This window comes from Chanos chanos, chromosome 4 (genome assembly GCF_902362185.1).
Source record: "Chanos chanos chromosome 4, fChaCha1.1, whole genome shotgun sequence".
Taxonomy (NCBI): domain Eukaryota; kingdom Metazoa; phylum Chordata; class Actinopteri; order Gonorynchiformes; family Chanidae; genus Chanos; species Chanos chanos.
The window spans coordinates 16552565-16579282 of NC_044498.1; the positions used below are offsets into that span (position 1 = coordinate 16552565).

The 26718-nt window shown below is 39.6% G+C and overlaps 1 protein-coding gene across 1 annotated transcript; it reads right to left on the minus strand.

The window, feature by feature from the left end:
- Window positions 1–4543: 4543 nt before the first annotated feature.
- Window positions 4544–24821, minus strand: kita (KIT proto-oncogene, receptor tyrosine kinase a). Its single transcript, XM_030771149.1, has 21 exons — window positions 24745–24821; window positions 20501–20761; window positions 18375–18674; window positions 18141–18280; window positions 16896–17064; window positions 16294–16480; window positions 15512–15627; window positions 14953–15067; window positions 13488–13672; window positions 10471–10577; window positions 9862–9988; window positions 9229–9333; window positions 8865–8975; window positions 8479–8620; window positions 8258–8349; window positions 7933–8063; window positions 7240–7362; window positions 6646–6757; window positions 6324–6423; window positions 6085–6190; window positions 4544–4969 (listed from the first exon to the last, which is right to left on the minus strand). The coding sequence occupies exons 1-21, from the start codon at window positions 24797–24799 to the stop codon at window positions 4796–4798; spliced, it is 2958 nt and encodes a 985-aa protein (XP_030627009.1). The 5' UTR covers window positions 24800–24821; the 3' UTR covers window positions 4544–4795.
- Between the last annotated feature and the right edge of the window lie 1897 nt (window positions 24822–26718).

Sequence of the window (26718 nt, forward strand, 5' to 3'; positions counted from 1 at the left end):
GTGCCCTCTGTCAGTGCTCTGAAAAAGAATGAAATCAGTGACTTTCAGGTGCTGCTTACTCACTCCTTACATTCTCAGTTTCCTTCAATTGTGGGAAATCCTTTTAGTCTTATCACATTGACTAATTAACAATGAACTCACACTGGGTGACTAGATTCATAAGGACCCGTGCTTCAGAACTGGGTCTTGGCTCCATATTCCAAGGTTGCCAGGCAACTCATGATTCTGAGGAAGGTGTGTGTATATTCGTTCTTCTGATTTGGGTTAATATTAAGGTCAAGGACAGGAATCTGCCTCTGAGTAGGACCTTCTAAACATGTAAGAACCCTGAGGAAAAAAAAAAGAAAGAAAAAAAAAGTCTGTTATGGCCAGCCTGTTCCTGTCAACAGTCCATCGTGTGGCTTCCGCTACGGTCTGTTGAAAGCAGATGTCTAGTCCAGCGAGGGGGTCAAAGCCAAACTGACCGCTTCAGCTCAGGAAACACGGTTTAAAATAATACACGGCCCGCTGAACGTGAGCCGATTCAAAGTGAAGTGTTTATGTGCCGTGAGCAGAGAGAGGCTGTTTCCTCACCCATCCTCGATGCGCTAGGCTCACTGCATCCAATTACCCAACCCTAACTGTGCAGATGGCCAACAACATGTCTGAGAATCACTCTTTAGTGAACAAATAATACCATCTGTTCAGATTATAATTAGTGAAGGGTCAATCACACTACAGATATCTGTGTTTGAATTCAATGAATATGGTGAATTTTCTTTTTCTTTCTTTTTTTTTTTTTTTTTTACATATTTGAATGACTTTGAGTAACTCATGTCAATGGCAGACATATTTTAAATGGAATCATTTATTATAAAATTTTGAAAGCAGAATTTTCAGACAGTCTTATGAAACCCTCATCACTTGAAGCCATCTGCAATAGCAACCAGTCACTTAGCTCATTATTCACAGTTCAGAGGGGTTTTTTTTCTACGTGCAAACAAGGTCATGGTCCACACCAGAAACTGTGACCAGGTACAGCCATCCACCCCTTTTGGCTACCACTGAATACTGAAACTACTGAAATGGTGTTTAAGTTTTTTATTTACATAATAACAAGAAATAGCAACACATGTGACAGTAGATATACACAACAAACCTCTCAAATGTCTGTGAAATAAAAACTGTAAAATAAATATACAATGATAAAATGCACAAAATAAACTGCCTTTTTTTTTAGTGGACAAAATATCTTCAGTGTCATTGTTCCACAAACATCAATATCTGAGGTTAATGAAACCACAGAGGATATTATATTGATATTTCAGGGCCACTGTTTTCAACTATTCAAATATGAGAGCAAGAAACACATGTTCTGAGAAATATTTGCCCCGGAACATGTGTGGTTTAGAGCCTTACAATCACTGTCTACTCCTCTTAGTTAGACAAGTGGCACTTTGGCTAAAGCAAGTCGAGTCTAAAGAAACCGATAATCAAGTTCTGACACGAAGCTCAATTTTATCCGGATTTGTTTAAATACTCAGAAAACTGAGAGGCTAAAGGATACAGCAGTGACGTGTATGTTTTACAGTGTTAGAAGAATAGAGTAAACACCACTTTTCTTTGGAAATAATTTGACGTTGAGAATGTAAGACAGCTTTGTGATTCTGTTGAGAAAAAAAAACGGAATAAACAGCTTATTTTCCAAAGTGATAAAGCATAAGAGAGAACGTACCATGTAAGACAATTAATTAAAAGAGCCAATAAAACAGCATTATTGTCATTATCATTCAATATTATACTTTTCACATGTCTTGTGTTATTTACATAGAGACAAGAGGGCTCTGAGAGTGACAAACAGTGCAAGGAAATGGATCAGCAACATGTTTGACAAGCAGTTAAACCACAGGTGCTATAGAGAACATATCATGACTTTGGTAGTTCACAAGCAAATGACCAGCATTCACAGAAACCTATGCACACACTTATATGTCCCACGTAATTCCCCTCACTCTTCATGTGAATAATCTTTTATCTCACATAGCCACTGAAATACATGACACACAGATGTGCAGACACACACACACACGCGCACACACACACACACACACACACACACACACACACACACACGTGTTCGAACAGACGGGAGCGTTAGCCAGGTGCCCTTAAAAACAATGTCTCTGTGTGTGAAGAGGGAAATGATAGTGATGGGAGATTGGAGAGGCTTGGATCTCCCGAGCCAAGTTGTGCTGGAAGTGACACTTCCGCCTGAGGAAGCAGCTGGACACAAAGAACAGTGGGCAAGCTAGGAAGTCAGCTACTGACTTGGTGCTTGATAAGACAAATGTGAGCATCTCCAAAAGAGCACAGAGCCCAAATTATTCACATTCCAGCAAGCTCTTCTCTCAAAAACACAAACGTGCCTGCCAACAGCTTCTCCATTCTCAGGGGCCGTTCTCCCCTGAACGTTTGAGAATTTTCTTATTTACTAGAAAGCCCTATTCCTCTACGCTACTACCTCTCCATTGGCAGTTCCTCTGAGCTGTCTCCAAATGGTTATTCCAATGAAGAGCATGCAACAATTGGCACCAGCAGCTTTCTATTGGCTATTACTTTAAACAGCAAGATTCTGATTGGCCATTCCATAGAACAGAGAGCTAATCACTGAGTATTTTTCTGTGAGGCACGACAGTCGGTATGGTAAGATTAAGAGTCAGGAAGGTTGATCTGGTTGTTCTGGCTAAATTCTCTAAAGTGAATCTCTAAATCATGATTGGTTGTCTCAAAACTGACAGGAATACCTCTAAACTAGATCCCTAACCTTAACTGATAAGAATGTGGATTTTCAGACCTCTCCCATGAGTTCGTAACATTAAAACATCTATGTGCCTACTTACAAAATTTGGTACACAAACAGAACATAAAATATACCACACCTCCAAATACAAGCATGAGCATAATATTTACATATGTACATGGAAATATCTGTCCCAGCATCCTAAATGATTGAACCTTGTGCTTCTAAAAGCCTTTTACGCTTTCAGCAAAACATTGGTTGAAATGTCATGAGAAAATTCATCACCTAATGAATCTCTTGCCAAGCCATAACAGCAACAATTTATAATTTGGGAAAAAAAAGCAATACATATGTCTTTGAGCTGTAAATAAGTACCAAGATAGGGCAGTTTATATTGTTAAGTTATTATAATTTCCAAGTAACAGTAATATAATTATATTTACACTTTTTTTTTTCTTTATGGATATGCTAGATTGAAGATTGATGCCTTGTGAACCATAGCATAGCTTGTGCTTCCTAAAAAGCCATTTCAGTCAGTCAGACAGCTCTACTGTGAGGTAGTCATTTGACTGATTAGCATGCCGAATCGGACAGTAAACAAAAAAGATTTTTCAAATGGTTTCCTTCACATTCTTAAAGCAGATTTATAATACTGACACTTAAATCTGAAACGTTACAGGACAGTAAGAAAATAAGGTAAACTTAGGGAAGAAGTATACTAAAAGCAAGCACGTGTCTTTTCAACTGACAATACTTTACAACAACTATTTCGGTCTATAAAAAAAGAGAGATATAGAAAGATAGAAGAGCAAAAAGGAAAAATAAAACCTGTAAATGCAGTACTGTAATTACAGATGTAGAAATGTGACATTTGAATATATTACAAAAAGGAAAAAAAAACAAACATTTTGATCTTGCCCCTTCCTCTTCACCAAAATATGAACAAATTGAACCTGCTTTAGATCGTAATGGAAGATAAGTGTGTGTTGCAAGTGTGGTTGAAATGACACATGATTGTAAGAGAGGCTGGGAGCCACTGAGACAGGCCTCCTCACAGGGCATCTTCTCCTCGCAGAGTAACTGAAAGAGTGTAACTGGAAACCGGTGTTTGTTTTCACAGTTTAAGGAAAAGATAACAATCTCGTGCTGAAAAAAAAAAAATCTCAGATGTAACTATGATGGAACAATTCCATAGAGTATTGAAATGGTTTTGATTCTCTCTCATTTTGTTTTGAAATTTTTCCTAAAACCATGGAGTTATTAAAGTGTCTCACCGTCTAACTTTGCCGGTGGATTAGATGTCGCCGCTTTGTTCATTCTAATAAGCTTCCTCAAAGATAAATATGTACAGAAGCAGATGACCCTTGGTAAAGTGTGTAATGTAAGGAAGTCTTGTAGAATATTACGGTCACACTTACTGCAACATATCAGTTTTGATTCAGGTCCTTGAAACATTATTGACCATGCCACTTAAAGACAACTCACTGATCACACCTGTTAATGTCATCTATATGTTTTAAACCATACTAAACCCTTTTAGCCCATTCATCTGCAACATTATTATACCAGGACAGAGGAATATGATTCATAAGTTATGGTCAGTGTTAAAATATACTGCATAGAGTAGATATGATTACCCACATGGAGAAAGGATTACGTACCATGGAGGGCCAAAACAAAACAAAACAAAAAAAACGTGGTGCTATTCCCGAGGGAAAGCTGCCTAAGGAAGCTGCCACACTTTAACACAGTACTGACAGAACCATACGCTATACATGATAAACAGGGAATGAGGGCAAAGGGAGAATCTCATAACATTCAACCCTAACCAAATAATCTGAGATCACCTCTTTGAATCCAAATCCTACGTTAAACAGAATAACAGCATTGGGTTTGGATTAGCATCAGATGCCAGCACATTGGCAGGGAAGTGGCAAAGGCTTGTACAGACGCTAGCCTCAACACAGTTTTTTTGGGAGGTCTTGACAGATTGAGTTAAACTTCGGAGCCTCCTCCTTACACTTGCTGTTGCCATTGCCATGTCCGCTCTAGAAAGACGTCTTCACTGGATAGTAAGGGCTGAGTGGGAGGGCAGGCGCTGCCGACGGAGTTGAGGCGCTGGAACTGGGCGTTCGAATCCTCCCGTGGGCCCGGCGCGCCCGGAAGCCGAGAACTGAAGTTTAGATAAATCTAGAAGTGAGATGGGGAGAGATAGCTGATTTGTGTGGACTAATAGCATAACCCTCCCCCTTTTTTGAGGTGTTGTACTGTGTATAGTTCTAGGCATGTATTTATACACCTGTGTGGCTAGAGCAGGGAACAATGGGGAAGTGGTAAGGGGAACTGGGGTTGGTGACAAAACCACATATTGCACAGGTCTAAGGTGTGACACAGTTTGCTCCACCAAAATGAAATTACACGTGTCACATCATCTAATCTGAACATGTACACGTGCAAGTTTCAATTTCTATGTGCACAAGGGCGTATGTGTGTGTTATTTTTTGTTCTGCATTTGATTTATATCCGAGTCTAATAAAAGCAACAGTCGCTGATGCACGGATAGCATAATTCAAGGTAGTCTAATTCTTTAAATTACATTGTTTGCCCTGCACTCAAATTCTGCCAAAATATTTGCCGTCTTCTTCAAGACCATATAGACAATCTTAACAAGGTGAATAATTTGGCAGGACATGGCAAGTTTGATCATATTTTTCATCCCAATCCAGTTTGGCAGGGTTTTTTGTCTACCCAAATGCTTTATTTTAACATGTGCAGTTATCCGTGGTATGACATATTACCTCAAACTGTTCATTCTCTTTAAGGCGCTATGCTCTAGTGCTGATTCGGTAAAAAACCCCCCAAAAAAACATGAGTAAAATTACATGGAATACATTTTCTTATGTAATCTGGCAAAAGTGATTCATTTGGGATCTAGATGTCTTGTTTTTTATTTATTTATGTATTTTTAACTTTTGTTGTAATTATGGAGATGTGAGAATTATGTTTCACAGATTCTTTTCTTTTTAGTTTTTTTCTTTGTCTTTTTTGCAAGAACATTTTGGTGTGAAGTCACACACTCAAATTAAAACCTGTGTTCAAACAGTAGAGAAAAACACCACAGCACCCTCAGTGCGCTTGGTTAGCAACCAATCAATGAGCACACTCTACAGTATATTGACAAAAATGGTCTTAGTTCCTGCTTACAAATGATTGACAGTAATGTTATATTGTGAGAATAAGTAGGTAGGAGCTGTGTGTGTTTGTCTGTGTGTGTGTGTGTTTGTGTGTGTGAAAGAAAAACATACATGTTTGGTACTGTCTGAGAGCTGCTGTTCAATCTTTTCCACAACTTTTCCAAATGAGGGTCTTCTGAAAGGGTCAGCATCCCAGCAAGAGTGCATAATTTTATACCTGAAACCAGCAGTAAAATAGAACAGCTTTTCAGTATGACAAGACATGGTCATATAGACTTAGCCATGTGCATGTACATAGACAAACACAGACACAGACACACAGACACACACACACACACACACAATCTTACATTTCACTTGGCGCATATTCTGGTGCATCCATCCTGTAGCCTTCTTTGATCATTTTGTAAAACTTGGCATCCACAGGCATCCCTGGATATGGGCTGCTCCCTGAGTGTTTACAGGGACAAGGTTTAGTTTACACACAGTTTGGCTACAGGCACATCATTGGCAATAATGTAAACTTCTGTCTCTTGCCAACAAGTTCCGGAGCAATTTGAAACATAGGGTGACACATCCTCGGAAAACAGGTTGCTCAATTTTGATGCTGGCTGACTTATTTTGATGCAATATTTTGGACTATGAACATCAAAAAGGCTGGAAAATACATACCTAAAGAGAAAATCTCCCATAGCAGAATGCCATAGGACCAGACATCACTCTCAAATGTGTACACACACTCAAAGATACTCTCTGGAGACATCCATTTGACTGGGAGACGTGCCTGCACAAGGAAAACAAGATATAACAACACAGAGGTGACTACAAGGTAGACCGCCCCACAGCAAAAAGCATGACCAGACATGTACACACACACACACACACACACACACACACACACACACACACACACTCAGATAAACAAACGCCCAGACAGACACATAGAGACAAACACATACCAATATGCTTTGACTTCACTAAACCGGTGTAATGCTCTCTGAATAATTTCTGTATGTCACAACGTTTAACATCTCTACATTACCCAAGGCTAAAAAGTATTTTTCTCCAGATGTCTTCAGACACTGCCATATGTTGGAGTGCCTGGGAAGGTTGGTGATTTCTGCACTGTCCTTTATTCTGTGTCTGCACATTTCTCTGACCGTACTTAAATGTTAATTATTTTTATGACTGAAATATTTAATGATTATCCTGGCCTGACTTCACGCCCGTCTGTTCACGGTGTTTTTGATAATGGCGCTGACTTACGTTGCCCTTGACGACGTAGTTAGAGTCAGTGGTGATGTCACGTGCGAGTCCAAAATCGCAAATTTTAGCCACTCTGCCTTGAGTGATGAGAATGTTTCTGGCTGCAAGATCTCTGTGAATACACTGAACAACACATACACATACACACACACACGTGCGCGCACGCACACACACACACACACACACACACACACACACACACACAGTTGAATGGTAAAGTGCAGGAGAGAATAAACCCAGTATGTTCTCACCTCACTGGACTCATCTATATTTTAAAGCTAAGCTTTAACACAGCTTCAAGTACCAATGACCAGGCTCAGAAATGCGATCCATGCATTGTCCAAACATGAACAGTGAAAGAGAGCAGGACTGGTGAGCAAGACACGGACTAAAAATGTTTGTGTGTGTGTGTGTGTGTGCACGCGCACATGTGCATGTGCGTGTGTGTGTGTGTGCGTGTGTGTGCGCGTGTGTAATATGATCCATGACTGGACAGTCGGAAAGGAATGTAATCCCATGGCTTTGTGTGTAGGGAAGAGGCGGACTATAATATTACTCACTGAATTGAAAACCTAATATTACGAATGTCTCTCTGTTGAGGCCATGATGGAGGACAGGGGAGGAGAGGAGAGGAGAGGAGAGGAGAGGAGAGGAGAGGAGAGGAGAGGAGAGGAGAGGAGAGGAGGCTCTTACATTTTTGGAGGCCAGGAAGTCCATGCCTTTGGCAACCTGATAAGAGAAGCTCAGCAGGTCCTCGGTGTCTAGAGCCAAGCCATCTTCATGCAGAGCTTCACTAACCACTTCTGACTCACTGTACGAACCTCCTGAGAGAGAGAGAGAGAGAGAGAGAGAGAGATTGCTAGTTTAGCTCTGTTCTTTAAAAGACATCTCAAAATATTCAAATCAACTACATGAAGAGGAGAGCAAAAAAGAGAAGAGAAGAGAAGAGAAGAGAAGAGAAGAGAAGAGAAGAGAAGAGAAGAGAAGAGAAGAGAAGAAAGAGGGAATATAATTTTACCTTTGTTCAGGGATCTATTGTTTGCAGAGGAGTTAGGGGTAAGGACTCCCATAACTGAGGGCCTCATCATCATGTAGCCATTTGGACTCTCACTGCATGCACCCAAACACACACATTAATCTCTAACCTCACTTCAGTGTATGTTCTCAAAAATGTGTTGAACCTGTTATGGCAGCTGTAGCCAACACGCACTTAATGGCTGGATATGGAACATTTATCACCTTGCGGTCTCTGGTTGTTGCAAGATGTTTCTGTAGTAAGAGTCTTCGCCTTGTTTGGAGTAATGAAATGTGTCTCTCTTTCTGCGCAGAAAGTTCAGAAGGTCACCAAAGCAACAGTATTCAGTTATCACCAGAGTGGGCCCTGCGAAAGACACCCCGAAACTTGTCATCACACACACGCACACACACACACACACACACACTCATACTTACAGAAACACAGACACTCAGACACATAAACTCTTCCCCTTTCTTCTGTAATACTTTCACTACTGCGTTACTCTTATCAGTCTTCCATGAATCCTGCCTTCCTGCATACCTGCATACTCCTCTCTCTCCCTCTCTCTCCCTCTCTCTCTCTCTTCTCTTCCTCCTTCTTTTCTTACCTCCAACAGTGCAGGCTCCAAGCAGATTAACAATGTTCATATGATTGCCCAGGTAACTGAGCACCTTCAGTTCTGACATCAGAGCTTCTTTCTCAGTGGCGTGGGCACTTGCTGTTGGCATAACAGGAAAAAAAAAAAAGAAAAGAAAAGAAAAGAAAAGAGAGAAAAGTCACGCAAAATACTGAAGTGTTTGAAAGAGATTTAAAAGGAGTTCAACTACACTAAACCATACAATACTTTTTTTAATTTAAATTTTAACAACTGTAAAAACCTACGTCTACATTTTATTACGGTGCAAATGCGAAAAATCGCTTAATAAATAAAATGTGTCAGCATCATTTTTAAGAGCTTTAACTCCACTCACGTTTTAACATTTTAACAGCCACAGTCATGACCGTATCAGCCTTAGACATTCCATAGGCCGTGGCTTCCACCACTTTACCAAAGGCCCCAGAGCCCAGTGTTTTTCCTACAGACGAAAGAGGTGAAGGGAATGTCATTCCGTTCATCATATTTTCATTTTCTGCTATGCTGGCACTACGACTTAAGCAGGATTCCACCTCACGCACCCCCAGCCTAAAAGGGGCGTGTCCCATCCGCAGGACCTGCCAGATCCTGTTCAAAGTTGATGGGAAAAAAAACACCCTTCCAAGGAGACACAGTGTGTTATTTTAAAAGAGAGATTTGTCAGTGAGATCAAACATGGCGGCAGTAGTTCAATTTAGGGGGGCGGGGGGGTTGTATACATGGTGATGCACTTAAGTTACAGTTGACTCTGGAACAGGGACAATAAAACCAACAAAAACACCTGAGTGTGTGCCTCACTGGCACCCACTGATTGATCCATATCTTCAAAATATATGTAGCAATATGAGTATACACAGTATGAAAGAGTCTATTGTTTGTTTGTTTTTTAGGTCAGAAAAGAAGGCAAACTGGGTGAAATAGGGCATTTATGGATGGATTAGAGAGCAGAATGAGAAAAACATTCACTCACCAAACCGAAGTTTATCTCTTGGAAACTCCCACTGGTGATCATATGGAAGCTGAGTAGGATCAATATATACATAATTGTTGCCGTGGATTCCTTCAATGACTTTCCACTGAATCTGGTACTTGGGTTTCTGCGTGTGTGTGTGTGTGTGTGTGTGTGTGTGTGTGTGAGTGTGTGTGTGAGAGAGAGAGAGAGAGAGAGTGTTATAGATTAAACACAGTAATATCAATTATAGAACAACCAGTTCTCAGAAACAAGAAGAGAAAAAGATACACAAATTCTGATCGTATAGCTAAAATGGTCTTTCAAGTCTCAGACACCAACATCAAGGCATAAGTGTCTAATATCTGATATAAGCTAATAGACAGTTAAAAGACAAACATTTAATACTTGATACTTGAGTTTCCTTGTAGTTTATAGACACTACTTTATTTGAACAAAAAGTGGTTACACTCTCCCAGTGTTGCTGGGAGAATTTTGGGTTGAAGACTATCAAAGAAGCACTTTGACAGGTGTGTACAGGTGAGTCAGTGTTTCTGGCTGAAATATACACCACTTTCCAGGCAAACAATTAGTCACTAGCGCTGCCAGATAGGAACAGAGGTGCTTTACCTGCATATACTTGTAAGAGATCACCAGCAATATAAGACAGAGGATGGCTGCTGCTGAGATGAAACCGATAAGGAGGGGAGTGAAGAGCTCATGAGGAACTGAGCGTTCTGTGGAAACAAAGAGATATCATCAACCATCACACACACACACACACACACACACACACACACAGACATGGACGGACACACACACACACACACACACACACACACACACACACACAAAATCGCACAGACACACACATTAGGATTCACAAGTAGAGGAGGAGTGTGATCTGCCTGGAGGAGGTCAGTGACCAAAAACAACCTTGCTTGCTCTATTTCAGTTTTATCAATTGATCAGCAAGACAAAGCAACAGAGAAATCAAATAAGACTACAAGGAAGGTGAGGTAACCAGCCCCAAATAACACAAAACTATCAGAAAACAGACTTAAGAATTTCTGTAGCCCTGTTACTACTTTTCCCACAGAGAAAAAAAAACAATCTGGCCCCCTGCTCCCAATACACAAAAACAAAATGGAAAAAAAAAAAAAAAAAAGTTTGACTGAGGGCTAAAAGACCAGCCCTTTTATACCTCAGGCAGCGTGCAAATTCACCTGACAGGAAAGGTCTATATTTATCCATACAATAATCAGATACATAATTATTGCTCTCTGCTTTGGTACCACTTGTACTCTTACATGTTCTGTCCCTCGAGAGATTACAGTGATTCTGTGACTAAACACTCCTAAGTTAATACTCTGCTAAGTTAAAGATATAGCACACCTAACGATTACAGTCTTTCTTACGGGGAGTGATGTACAGTGTTTCCGTAGCACCGTGTAACTGTAGAAAGTTTAGCTCGCACTGCGTGACAGTTAAAAGAGAGTTGTTCTCTTTCTGCTGTGTGCAGTTGTGGGTGATGTGTTATTGTTTTTCTGTTCTGTACTGAGGTGTAATAAGCTCTTTAACTATAAGGAGCTTTCTCTCCATTTCAAATCAGAGAATGCAGACTCTGCAGGAAGTAATCCCCTGTAAACCTGTCAGTGGCTTTTAAAGCCCTCCATGCTCCCCTCTGCCCACTGTATACAAAACATGCGCTAATACCCCCTCCTCTCCTCTACACGTCATCTACACAAAGGGCACACAACCCTGGCTAAGGCCCCCTAACCAGCCCAACCCACCCCCCCACCCCACCCCCGGGCCTGCTTTGGGCCTGTTGCTGCTGCTGCTACTGCTGTTTCTAAAATCCTGATCACTCAAATGAATTTGTCCTGCTTTACTTAAAAGGCTTTTCCTCCTTTTCAAAATCAAAGCCCCAGCACATTCAGACAAAGCCTTTCACCCCATGAAGACCTCCCATATCCATGGCAGTTTAAGTGGATAAACATATGCTACGACTAAAACTCAGAGCCTGACATTCCTCAATGGACAAAGAAGAAGTACTGTTTTATTGATCCCTGTGGGGAATTTCATCCTCTGCATTTGACCCATCCTGTACACACACACTAGGAGCAGTGCGCAGCCGTGGTGCAGCGCCCGAGGACCGACTCAAGTTGCAGTGGCTTGGTCAGGGCACTGACAGTAGTATTAACCCTAACATACATGTCTTTGATGGTGGGAGGAAACCAGAGCACCCGGCAGAATTCCACGCAAACACGGGGAGAACATGCAAACTCCACAAAGAAAGCAGCTGGGATGGCCTGGATTTGAACCAGGGACCATCTTGCTGTGAGGCAACAGTGCTAACCACTGAACCACCATGTAATAGCAAAAGGGCAGGACAGGGAAAAAATGTATTATGACATATGACAGAGCACAAAACCAGTACATCTCACCTCATATACGAGATTTTTGTTTTTCACTCAGGAAAGAACACCCAAATCATATAATAATCCTTTTCAGTTGGTGATATCCCATTTACAACAGACACAAGATTAGAGATAATACTTTTCTTTGGCTTTGTTTATACAACACGGCTGTTTAAATCCAGCATCTTTGACACTACCGTAAAACCTATTTGTCTGAGACTGTTGCGGTTGATATAGATGTCTTTAAGTGATAAAGATGGTCAGGGTAGGGCAACAAGAATTCTTTTAAAAATGTGCTGAACACTTACAAATTGCATAATGCTGTTTATTTTCAAAATTCAACCAAAATGGGGTTACTGTCCAAACAATGAGAAACAGTGATCTCTTTTTTCTAAACTCCTTGCTGTCTGCCTGTTCACACCAGTATGTTTCAGATGACAGTGGCTGAGGGATTAACATGTTGAAATTAAACATTATTTTACTCCCACTGTACTTGGCACTTATACAAATTCAAAACTGATACTCTTTGCGGTTGTGAGGGACATACTCTGGACAACATAGGGTACTAATAAAAGCAGATTTTTGCTTGGCCAAGGGCCTACAATCCAATGCTAAGCTGTACAAAAGTATAACCAGGGCATGTTAAATGTCAACCTACTGAATCAAGAAGATTGAACTGAACCGGGTATTCTTTATACTTATGTAAAAGAATAACATACTTTGCAGCTAAACACTTTATATGTAGTTGGAGAATGGAATAATCAAATGGTAAGCTATACAATTAAAATCACATCTGAGAAACTCAAATAATATAGAATCACCCACCTAAATAACTTTAAGGTTAAATGTATAAAAGTAAGATGCAGCCAAAAATGCTAGATACAGCTAAGTGTTCAGAAATTAATTTCAACCCTCAAGTCAATAATGCAAACACTCCTCTTCATAGCATTTTGAATGTTTGAAAATACCTTGCAGTTGTCAGAACTGAGTTTTAGTAAGTGGAAATTACATAACTGAATCTCAAAGGAAAGTAAAAAATCTAAGAGAAAGAATTAAGAAGTTTCCCAAGTAATCACTGGCAGTATGCATAGTTTCACACATATATTCCATACATACTGTATGTGTATTTGTTAATGTGTGTGGATCTTTGTGCGTGTGTGCGTGCATGTTTGTGTGTGTGTGTGTGTGTGTGTGTGTGTGTACGTGCGTGCGTGCTCACAAACTCACCACTAATGGAGAAGAGTGTGTAGACCTGCTCTCCTTCGACTGTGGCCACACACTCCAGTGTGTGATAGTTGTTCTTGCTGATGTTCAGGCGACTTTCCACTTCACTCTTGCCAAATTCTGGATTAGTCAGAGTTACTGTGACCACATCTTCCTCCTCCTGAGTAGCATTCAGTAAACTGGAACATCTGGGAAGACATGAAATGCACTGCTGAAAAATGTACAGTACAACTTTCTTAAGTCCGTTACAATGAACAGCTCTGTACAATTGCAGGTTAAAAAAAAGACACAAATTCAGCACTTCAGTACAACATTACAGTACATTTTACTAATATTAGCACGACAGTTTCAATTTAAAAACAGATAGCTACTGAGGTGCATAATTTGTGATTTATATCAAACATAATACATCTGTCCTGTCTTTGAGGTTGCCTTAGAAATTGCATGTCATTAAAAAAAAAAATACAAAGGGCTCAAAGAAATGTACAAAGCAGACAAAGTGGTACAAGAGCTGATTCTGAAATCCAACAAGCTCAACATCATGGTTTTGCTTTTCAGAGAAATGAAATGTTTAAAAAAAACAAACCAAAAAAAAAAACCCCACCTCAGGGTGGAACATTCCACAATGTGGCGATACAAACAGCAACTGAACAACAAATGCTGTGTAAGAACAAAGTTACATGACTTTAGACAAATAACGTTCGGCTACCTTCCCAATCTTTGTATCACACGAGAGCCAGTAACTTCATACCACCAATCACCTGGTTAATCCTCACTGTCATGTCATCAAACATCATTTTAGCCGATTACCAATCTGTGTCACAATGTGGCCTCATTCTAAAGGAAGTGGACACAAAGTTGCCAATGCACACACCCTGCACTGTCCAGCAAGGTTGTAAAACATTAGACTGCATATTAATCCAGTTACTGAACACTTTTTAAATAACACAATGCTTTACACCTAAACATGATGTCCTGCAAGTATCAGTTCTTAGACCCATACATTTATGTTTATTTATCTTCCTTTGTTTACCTTTTTGCTTTATAGAGTATAATAAAAAAGAAACATCACAATTATTTTGTGTATCTGATACTGGCGGTCTTCTCTACTATTTCTCCAAAATAATAATCAGATAGAGAATGTAGAGCAATTGTTATATTTCTACATATCACCACTTCTCATCTTCACACCAGGTAACCCAGTTTTCTGTTTATTCTAGCTCAGTACTACTTGTCAGTTTGAAATTGTCCCAGATTTTTTTTTGTTCTTTTTCTTTTAATCCAGTATGTTGGAGTGGAATGTGTTGTCTTGTGAATTCACATGCATAAAACTGAGAAATAACCATCTCATCTGCTTGCTTTCAAATGAAGGAGGGTCTACAATTTTTAAATAAACAGACATTAAGCATATAAAGTCATTTATCATGATCAACAGTAATTTTGTATCCACAGTTAATTTTGATCTTACCTCATGTAGGGCTGGTCACAGTAATACCATGTAATCTGAGGTGTAGGGTATCCAACGGCGACACATCGCACTTGACCATCAACTGGGCCTTCATGGGATACAATTTCAGGTTTACCTGAAAAAAAAAAAATCAGACCTTTGTCATAGATGGCAAGCAAAGGCACATTGCTTGGACCCTGTGTGGAAATCGGTCCTGTTGTCCAGTGTTCAAACCAACACTTGACCAATTACTCAGGTTTTTAGAACACTTTGACAATAGTGTCATATATTTGCTGTGCTGAAATTACTTGTATCAGCTCTCAAGTCAGGACTGGATTCCTTCTGCTAATGTATGAAAAATTTTAAAGCAAGATAAACAATTAAATGTTTCATTTAACTGCAAAAGCAAATAGAAAAAAAGTGACATAATATTAACTGGTTGCCTTGCAAAACAAATAAATTTATATATACGTATGTATTTACTAAACATATATTTATTTGTAAAAAAATTTTTTAAAAAACCCAAAAAACAAAAAAAAAACATTTCTGAAACTTAAAGAGAACATTTTTTTTAACTCACTTATAACATGAACTGCAAATGTCTGATTGAGAGTTGCACCATCATTTGACACCATGAATGTGTAGACCCCACCCTCCGATATTTTCAAACGCACCAACCGCAACTCACTGCTGTAGCTGATAAAACACACAGTAACAAAAGTTAATGCAGCGTTACTTAGCGTAGTGAACAACAGTGCAGTGGTCTAAACCCACTGAGCACTTAATGATGACTCATACAGGGTATTAATGAATCTATTCACTGAATCTAAATCCTGGCTTCTTTCAAAGCATCACAAATACAAAATAAAAAAGTTATTATTTGGCTGTTACACAAACAGAACTGCGGTTGTTCTGTGGCTTGTGTGATTATAGTTGAGCTTTCATAAATTTAGAAAAATCTTGGGACTAAGAAGATTAACAGCACCGAAATCGCCTGAAATAGTCCAGAAGTAACGATTAGTTTTACACTGAATTCCCTTTGAATTGTTATGCACTACTTTTCAAACGAGGGCAACAATAATATAAATTGCTTTTGAGGACTATAAACTATAATCTATCTTGGGAATGTGTCTGCATACCGCATGTGTGCTTTTAAAACAGTGGGTGTGAGCCCAGTGTATTTCAGAGTGTGCCATAAACACTCAGTGTAGGACCACTGGGAATCTGTTCTTGCGTCTGTGTGAGTGAATTCTCAAAGAGCACCATTCTGATATGTCTTTTGTTTTTTTGCAAGTGTGTTTACGTATGGGAGAACATGTCCTATGTGCTGTGTCAGAGGCGTGTGGGCAGGCATGTTTGTACCTGTGTCCGTGTGCATGCGTGGTGATAACGTGGTCTGTGGTGTTCTCCAGCTCTTTGTTGCGGTATCTCCATGAGAATGTGTGTGGTTTAGGATACGCATCCACATCAACCTGCAGTGTCAAACTCTCCCCGACACGCACTCTCTGGGTCCCGTTCACTGTACTAGTCAGGTTTATGAACCCTCTCCCTGCGGTGGAAAAAAGACAGGAGACGGTATTAATAGAAGAAAAACAAAACAAAACAAAAGCACAAAAAAAAAAAACCTGAGAGTCATGAGCCCTGCAAAGATTATGAGGGCATTTCAGGACATGAAGCCATATTTTGTGCAAACAGTTTATAAAATATAAATGTTCAAACACTAAGTATGTTTTATGAACAGCGTAAACAGGGTTATTTTGTGGTTTCTTGTCTGTGTGATCAGGCTTATGTTCGTTCGCTGACACTTTTTTTGGATTAGGTTTTGGAAAAAAAAGAAGCCTAACGCTGGAACGCACAGTGCAAAGTCAGTACCTCATTGCACTCTGTAGAAACTTAGCGTGAGGTAGACATTCTAAGTTTGTGTTTATGCTGTTTTTATTCCCTTCATTCAAGTTTGTTTTTACCATATACATCCAGCAAGACGGACTTCACACTGGTCCCTCTCTCATTCTGTGCCTCACAACGGTAGCTTCCGGAATCTCCGGTTGTAACAGCAGGGATTGTAAGAGTTGCAGTCCGCACATGAGAAATGGGCTCAGTCAGGATGTGTGAGGTTCTCTCCACTAACGGTTGCTATGGAGACAAACATAGTCCGTAAGTCACCACGGTGTGGTTAACTGTGATTAACTTCGTCTGAATTCTTGGGGAGCCAGAGAAGGGATACGGGGGTTGAAGTTACATGTCTTGACCTGCCTGTTAATGATTGGAGGAGAGAATAACAGGTAACATTGAATAGACATCTCCTTACAGTCCAACTTGAGATTAGCACTTTCTGTTTAGAGACCCCTATCCATACATGTTTCCGGGCAAATTTTACTCTTCCCCAATCACTACCTCTGTCTCACACTCACTAACATTTCTCAACCCTCTTCACTTTAATTAGGCTTTGTTATCACTTCCTTTTGGAGGAAATTCTGCTGGCTGATACTCTGCATTAAAATGGTCTCTTCCTTACATGGGTCTCTGAGGAACCATTTTTTAAAACCCCCATTGCTGCGCAAGCCAGGAGTTGACACAGCAGACAAAAAGGACTGACAGAGAGTGTGAGATTATCTTTACTATCAACATTTATCATGTTCAAAAGAAAACTAGACCATCAGGCTAAAAGCTTGCTCTATGGGACTTATAAAAACAGAAGAAACAAAACGCACCATAATTGAGACTTAAATGAGACTTTTTTGACATGAGTCTTTGGTTACAAAAGTATTACTTGATGTAAAAATGAAAGAATACCATAAATTTGACAATTTCATTGTGACTTCTTTTTTTTTAATAAAGAGAGTACATAGTAAATTCGATATTGTTAAGACCTGTTCGCCTCACTTCAAATTTTCACGTTTAACACATGTGTACTGCCACACCTAGGCAGTTTAGGCACATCCTTATAACCTCAAATGACTTTCTAGGAAGCACCAAGAAATGACAAATGATCAGTTTTCAAAGCAGCTAGTAAACAAGGTACATAATGTGAAATATGTAAAATCCTATTACACTTTATAATATTTTCTACTCTGGGAATATTTCTACGTAATACTTTATATAATCATAATAATTATGACTGTAATTTATTATTAAAATAATTATAATTGTCATAGCGATACATCATTATGTCATCTTCTATATATGGATAACATAAGTGGGATTCATACCACGCCTTGCGGGGCAATCCATCGGATTTTGATGTCACTGTTGACGTTGGTGGTGGAGCAGGTTAGTGTGAACCTCTGGCCCTGGGTCAGTAAAACTTTTGGAGGTGCAAGTAGTTCAATGACAGGAGGAAAGTCTGGAGCTGAGAAAAAAAAAAACCACCACAGCACCACATTAAACACCAGAACAGGTAAATAAAACACAACAACTCCAAAAACTCTGTCAAACTCTCTTACCTAATCGTACAGTCAGCTGGTAGTTTGGAGACTTCACAGTTTCACCTCTGAGAATTCCACTGCAGATGTAACATCCCTCAAAGTCCTTCTGAATGTTTATGATTGTAATACCAGTCTCTGTGCTGGCAGAATACCGCAGTCTGTCAGGAAACTGGTGTCCCTCACAAGTTTCCAAGTGCAGGTCTTTGATGGCTGGGTCTGTGGCCAGGCATGGAATGGAGACAGACTCTCCTGGACCTGCCATGATGTCAAAGACGATGCCCTTCCTGAAGGCATTGTCAGGATCTGCTGAAAGCAATGCTAAATCAAAAACCAATGAAACACAACCAGCATCTTTAGAGTTTTATATTACAGTAGTGTAATATAAAAAAATATATATACATGGCAGAGCACAAGCACAAATGTGGGGAAAGTTTACACATGTTAAGAGTGAAATGCACACACATACACACAGAAAGATATATACAAACAGACACACACACAGACACACAAACACACACACACACACACACGCGTACAAATACGCATGCCACGTCTTCCTACTGTTATGCTCAGGTTTGTTAGTTTTTGTATATGTTTGCATGAGTGTGTGTGTGTGTGTGTGTGTGTGTGTGTGTGCATGTATTTGTGTGTGTGCCTGCATGCCTCTGTGGGCACACATTTACATATGATGTAATCCCTTTGGGCCTACATGTGCTTATTCCTTCGTAGTTCTCCTGTCTCTCTTAAACCTGCAGAGCCTGATTTCTCACCCATATTAAACAAATCAGTCGCACATGCCCGTCAGTGCTGCTGTCTCAGTGAACACAAGACCAGCTTGTACCGAAGACCTCCCATGCCTAAGGCTGTACCGATTTTTCTGCCAGTTCAACACACAAAGCTATGCAAAGCTATGTAATTCACAACTTTGATCCGAATTTGTTTCAGATATGATGATTAATGAGAATGCTCCGCACAATGTCACAAAAATACCACTGCTCATGTGTGAACTTAACCGGATGACCCTTAGAGGTCATCTTTTACACAGGGGAATTTTTTGTTACAGAGCTGTGCTGTGAAACTATGATCACGTCATAGCAACATCGTGTTATGATGTTATAAGTGATCACTTCTGTAACCCAATCCACAAATGAATGATCATAAGCACATTTACAAAGCTGCTCCACAGCCGAACAGTACTTGCTACTGACACCATCAGGTTGTGTTCCACTGGCATGTGTGTTTGTCTGGCTTATGGTTATGGTTCGGGTTATGCAATTCATCTTTAGTCATAATAAAATATAAGTCAGTGGGAAGTCCCTACTAAGATATAAAGATAAATATTTTGTGTGTGTGTGTGTGTGTGTGTGTGTGTGTGTGTGTGTATGTGTATCTGTGTGAGCGCATTTGTGCATGTATGTGTGCGTATGTGTGTAGTTGTGTGGGTGTGAGTAGGTGGGTGTATGGGTCTGTGGGTGGGTTAGTCCCACTAATAACTGGGGACTGAAAGGTGAATGGAGGGTCCCCCTAAGAATAGCAAAATATGAATAAGTAAATTCTTTACTTTTGAGGACACACAGCTGGATAATCAAAATTTTAAGTAATTTCTTTCTTATAAAAGATATTGTTCCTATTGGTGAAATGAAAAGTGTGATTTTTTTTTTGGTTTAGAGGTATGGCTAAGGTTAGTATCTTAGTTTTTTTTACTTTGGTAAATTGGAAGTTAATGGCCTATCTCTTATCTTCTCGCAAGATAAATGTGTGTGTGTGTGTGTGTGTGTGTGTGTGTGTGTGTGTGTGTGTGTGTGTGTGTTTGTGCATGTGTGTGCGTGTGTGTGTGTGTGTGTGTATGTTTGTGTGCGTGCCTGCGTGTGTGTGTGTGTGCAAGTGTGTGTTTTTACAGCCACATGCTGTACATGTTTTACAGCCGCATGCAGAGATAAACAAACACAGATCATCCATACAAGCAAAGTGAGTTAGCTGGAAATGCAGCACACACACACATTCCAGGATCCAGAAAATGCTGTCTGAAAAAGTCGGACAAACACTCAGAAACACACACACACACACACACACACACACATACACACACACACACACACACACACACACAAAATCGCACAGACACACACATTAAGATTCACAACCTTTAACATAGACGTAGATAGAGCTTCTCTCTCCTGTGCTGTCCTCCTCACATGTATATCTGCCCATGTGGAGAGGCTGAGCTTTGGATACATAAATGATGGACTCGTTGCCTTCTCTCCGTTCCCCTTTCAATTTCCTACCCGGACGATCATCCCTCTGCCATTGCACCGGCCTGTCCCCACGACAGTGCAGGCTGAGCTGTCCATCCAGTGGGACGGTCAGCTGGGCACCCTCTGGGCTTATGGTGGGCCTAGTCCTGCCTGAGAGAACACAACCCACAGTGGATAATGAGGGTAAACATGTTAATGAGGCCAGCAGGTTTATGAGTGTCAGCATTACTATAACCTCCCACACGAAGCAGCAAAAACACAAATGATCACGGAGTGACACAACTAGACAGTTCACTTGATACAAACGAGAAAGCACGTGAGTCAAACTAAACATGCAAAAGATTTTTTTTACAATGGTTATTGGTTTTATAACCAAGCCTTTTATCTTTGTTCTCCCACACACATTTGTTTTCTCTCTAAACCTGAAACAGCATCATTGCAGCCTAATTAACTTTTGTGTTAGTTGAGCGATTAGAGCAATAAGCTCATAGTGTTTGCTAAACAAATTCATTATTTGTTACATACATTCATTAAAGGGTATGAGTCATTCCCTATGCCGAGTGCACCCTAGTGGCAGTGTGACAGTCTTCAGCACACCACACCCCGCTATGTGGGGCGAAGTTTTTCACGTGGCCTTCTGAAATCAGTAAGAATTTATTGCAACCTGTGAGTCAAGTGCAGTCATGGCTATAATGAGCGATTAAATGGACCATAAAGCACAGACAAATAGCCCTGAAAGACACTTCACTTTGGACAACACAAGAAAAACAAACCCCGTATGCATACTGCTCATTCTGTAAGACAAATAGCAACAGTGTTTATAGAAACAGTTTCAGTCAATTTATTCATGTCAGTATTGTGAATGTCAGATGATCATACATTATCATAAATGCATTGTATATATAAAAAAAATGTCCGATCAACAGTAGCATAGAGACTTCTGTCTGCAGATTCAGAAGAGTTACAGATGCTTTAAAAAGCTTATCTGAGAAATACAGAAAAGAGGAATTTCTCTGAAAACCCAACAGATCACAATCAGTGTTTTCCACAGAATGTAGATGAGGGTGTATTTCGGTCTGACATTTTATATACGCTGATCAAGTAATAGACTGGCATACTCAAAATAGCCAGTGTGGAAACAACAGTTGACGATATCCCTTTTATTTGTCAACCCTGTAACTGAAAACCAATGCTTTTGCTATTTAGAATTTGGCTTTTTCATAACATTTCTGCACTATTTTATTATTATCATTATTATTTATTATTATTTTTTTTTTATCGATCAATTCCAACTGGACATGTCTTTTCCTTGGTCTCTAACAGAATAAGGAAAAGAAATGCTGAGACAGAATAAGGAAGGAAGGAAGGAAAGAAGGAAGGACAGAAGGAGAAAAGGGAGAGAGGAAAAAAGAAACTGAAATGTTTTGAATTTTCCTTATGAAGTACTTGGTAAAAGTACTAACCCTCTTGCGAAGTGCTTGATGCAGGTGTGTCTGCGTGCCTGATGTTCACACACAAGTCTAAAGCTCTACTGACAAGAGGTGAGTGTAAATATAACTATTGCCTTGTGGAGGTGTGTGCAAGCACTGGGATTACACAGCAAAGGTGTGTTGACTCTCAGATCCTGTTTTATCATCATTATATTATTGTGAGCAATTCGTTGTATTATGACACCCACAATAGATATATCTAATGTATTAGACATTGCATCTGAACCACTCCCAGTCATAAAACCAGGTGTACAACTTACTGGACTCCAGTATTACTTGCACAAGACATTTACAATGCCAAAGAAAATCTCCGCAAATCATTCCTAAACAGAGACTGTCATTCCTGAATAATAATAATAATAATAATAATAATAATAATAATAATAATAATAATAATATGTATTGCAGCATTTGTTTAGGAATGATGCCAATTTATTAAATTGTTCAAAATTGTTGGTGCGAGATCCACGACTACCTTGACAGATATGACAAGCACAACTATAAACAGAAGATATGGTATAAATAATAAAATACACAGAAAAGAGTCAAAGCGCTCAAATGCCACTAGATTTTCGTGAATTCCCTTTGGCATTTGGCAATGAAAACATGTTCAAACCAGAGATATGTGTACCCCCAGGCAAAACGAAACAAAGGTACTAAAGCTCGTGCTCCGTCAGCTAGCGCGTCGACAAACAGACAAGTCGGACGCTTGGCTTGTTAATGGTTAACGGCCAAAATACTACATTGTAAACAGACAATACGACGAAAACTGCCCCTTTTCACAAGCAAATGCACAGGTTAGTAGAGACAGTTCCTTCTTGTCAGCGTTGCGTTGGTCTATATAAAATAAGTATTGCGCTAAAATTCTGATACTTCACTCCAAGTCAAGAGTAAAAGTCACTCAAAACACCAGTTTAAATGAGAATCATTAAAAGATAAGACCTTGATTACGATGAAAACGAATACATGAATTGTTTTAGTAACATGTAGCGATAAGGCCACAACGACAAGTTTAACCCATATTATAGGCTACATGATTACTTCAGTACATCCACTCAAGCAGTTACACCTTCAACCTTGTATTGCACTGGTATGAGATTTCCTCTTAGGAATCGCGGACTATAGATGTGTTATCACAAAAGATTTCTGGTAAAGCTTATCAACACACGCCCTCTGTTCGGCAGGCTGAGAACATGGGGATAATTTTGTTAGACCGGTACCAGCATCAAAACTCATGATAAAACTTATTCTTAAAAACTTGCCCAATTCTTGATAAGTTAAAACTAGGTATTCTAAACAGAGTCTAGTTGCTGTTGCAATCTTTACCTCAAGCGTTAAGCGTTAATCACAATGGAGCGCTGGTACCTATGATAATCGGAACACACGGGACACACCCTTGGACGATACCTGAATTTTACTGGATGAAAGGATTGATTCGGTGCCCAGATAGCCTAATATCTTGCCCATTGCCAGTATAGGATAGATATTTCAGAGAAGCTTTATAACCGGGTCGATTTGTTCAAAATGTTGTTGTGTGACTGAGGTAGCTCAACTACTTTTAATGCATTCACGAGCAAAAATCTTACTTTACAAGTTTACGGGCTTCCTAGGAATTCTTCATTATTCCCATGCATTTGTCACTCTCTCCAGCAAACACCAAAGCTTTTTGGAGTGTTAGAATAAATAGTTTCAAACTAACGTACCGCACGTATCACGATCTTTTAATCACAAACAACATCACTAATCTTATGCAAACAAACTATGTTCATAAGCAACTGAGAGGATTTGCATTGCAACTTCGTGGTGGCTGTACTGTTGGGTGGCTGGACTGTTGGGTGATAACGTTTTCATTTGAACTCCTCATGACATGAACATCAAGCAGTTTCCGAAATCAAATGTTTAATTTGTGTTATTCTTTTGGGCATCGACAAAGCGTTTATTCTGGGTAACTGAACAATCACAATGAATTGGAGGAAGCATTCCACGGCTCTGATCATCGTCCGGCCAATGAATTATTAAGAGCCGCGCAAGGGGATAGGCTATATAAGTTACGTGCTCACCTGTGTGCTGCAGCAGCCTAATATCCAGTTTCTTTAATGGATATCTGAGATCTACTACAAAGTGTATGAATGTTCTCTGAGAGACGAAAGTATAAGAACGACTATTCAGGGATAAGGATGAGAAGTTCTTCTGCCCTGCCTTCTGGTTACGGTTATAAACCTCTAATTTAGTTTCAGTTTAGTTTAATTTGTTTCATTTTCATTCATGTTTTGTGAACCGCACACATTCTACACTAACACAAAAATAGTCTACGCACTCCAGTGCGATGTCACATTGAGGTGACGATGGGTGTTGCAAATTCAGTAGTTACATCAGAGACTTAAGTTACATCGCGTACCCTAAGAGTAACCCTCATGTGATGCTGTTCACGATATCGAACGAGTGAGGAAACTAAGGAAACTAAGACATATTAAGTCACTGGTTCAAAAGCGAAAAAACTCTAAGTAATACTCAGTATCGACTACCAAGTCGAAAGAGGTTAAAGTGACCACAACTGAAGAGACTTAAGGGAGAGAAACTTCCAGGAATTTCCCATATTCAGAAATACAGAACCAAAAACAGAACCAAAAAAGAGTATCCTACCTGGCGGAACAGTTATTAATAACAAGACAGTAAACAGAGCCCAGTGGTATTCCATCGTTATAATTCCATTTATCTCGCTTTAGTATGTGCGTGCGTCCACTCTGTTGCCCTAGCGCGCGTTAATGCTATAGAACACTCGTTTGCAGCACTAGCTCTCTCACGGATGCGCCTGGCTGTCTTAAAGGGCCAAAGCTGTTTTCTGTTCCGTGCGCACAATGAGGTGTCATGTGGATGTTGTACTGGACCTATTCCAAGAAGGGTCATTAGCAAGGGCGGGGATAGAGCGTCAACGATAAAAGCACGCATTTCAGTTACTCCAAGTTCATTTGCATACGTGAAATACATTGCGATACAAGTAAGATGTCAGCCGGACAGGGATGGAGCCTTCGTTTTCACTCCATATTTTAAAATGAATAATTGAAGTTATATTTTGATAAGAAATTTCTCTCTTAAAGAGACTTGGTAAAATGTGTGCTAAGAGGCAGATAGTCCAACAAAAAAGGTAAAATTTCGCAGTTATGACCGACGATCAATGTGAGAATGATGGGACTGCAGATTATAACGTGAAAATGTTTGATCACACAAAAGTTGTTCAGGAATCTTTAGGAATTTTAAGGAATCTTAGTGTTTAGAGTGTTTGATTTTAACTTATCAGAAACAGTTTGTTATAGCATACTTGGTATTTCATTTCACCATATACTCATATTCCCAAAAAAAACAAAAAAAACAAATGAAAACAAAACAGGTGATTAACCTCACCACTAAATTTTGAAAGCATATGTTCTGAACTCAGCATTCTGTGGAGTATACATTTTAACATTGCTTTTTTTCTTTCTTTCTATCTCAAAAGTGCCAAGAAAAAACTTTTATTAATGCGTTTTATAGCATTCAAATCTTTTTGACTTTTGGAAGACACCAAGCTAATAAAATTAGGATCAAGACAGATCTCCAAAACATTAAGAAGATCAGCAACGAATATTCTATGAGCAAAGTTCTCTTCACTCCAGGCAAAATTTGGTTTCAGCTCCAATTTTCTGTAACACAACGCAGAGTTTCTGTATCCTCAATGTTCATGAAGGTGACCTTGAGGAATTGCCTGGGGACTGATTTGGTAAAAAAAAAAAAAGTGAGAGTTTACTGTAAGAAATTGGTTTTAAAGTAAAGAGTCACACCTCACCAAAGAGAAACAGAGGTGCCAATGAACAACCTTCATATGGGATGCTGTTCAAAGACAGAGGAGAAAAAATGTGATTGGCTTCAGAATGTCTCTGGACCACATGATAAGTACCCCTGCTCTGTATTTTCATCATGTCTGTCCTGCTCCTGTTCCATACATCACCCCTGAATTACCGTGTTTACCATACAGAGGACAAAGGTACACGTTACGGACCAGGGAACATATCCACACAATTTGTGTACCTGAAAGAAGAGATGAAGGGAATTCTTGAGGCATTTAATGTCCCAAAGCATTTTTGTCGGACCATGCAAACCTGTTACAAAGACCCTTTGCGCGCTAGTTTGAAATGCTGTGGTTTTGCATAAGGAATACAAGGAATGTCAACAAAAACATTCCATTTCACAAGGCAATGTAGTCAGTATAAAGTTTTCTAGAGAACAGTTACTGAATGTCAAGGAGCTACTTTCTTATTGCTACGTTCTATCAAATAAACTTTCAGTGAACAACATTCTCTGTTTTCTGTTTCTCTGACTCTAGTACTTCATTTTTGATTGCATACACTCCAGACTGTCTAGACAAATTGATAATTTCAGTGAAAATTATTTTCCTTTGTAAATGGGACTTTCTGGAGGTTGATTATGTTCTTTGTTATTTCCCAAATGGTTCTTCAGTCTCACAATGTACACTTACAGTATGCTCTAAATATAAACACACACACACACAGAGCTCAGATAACATTAACACAGGCGCTTTTGGGGTGGGCCCTGGTTGCTTGGTCGATACAGGGTCAGGTGCGG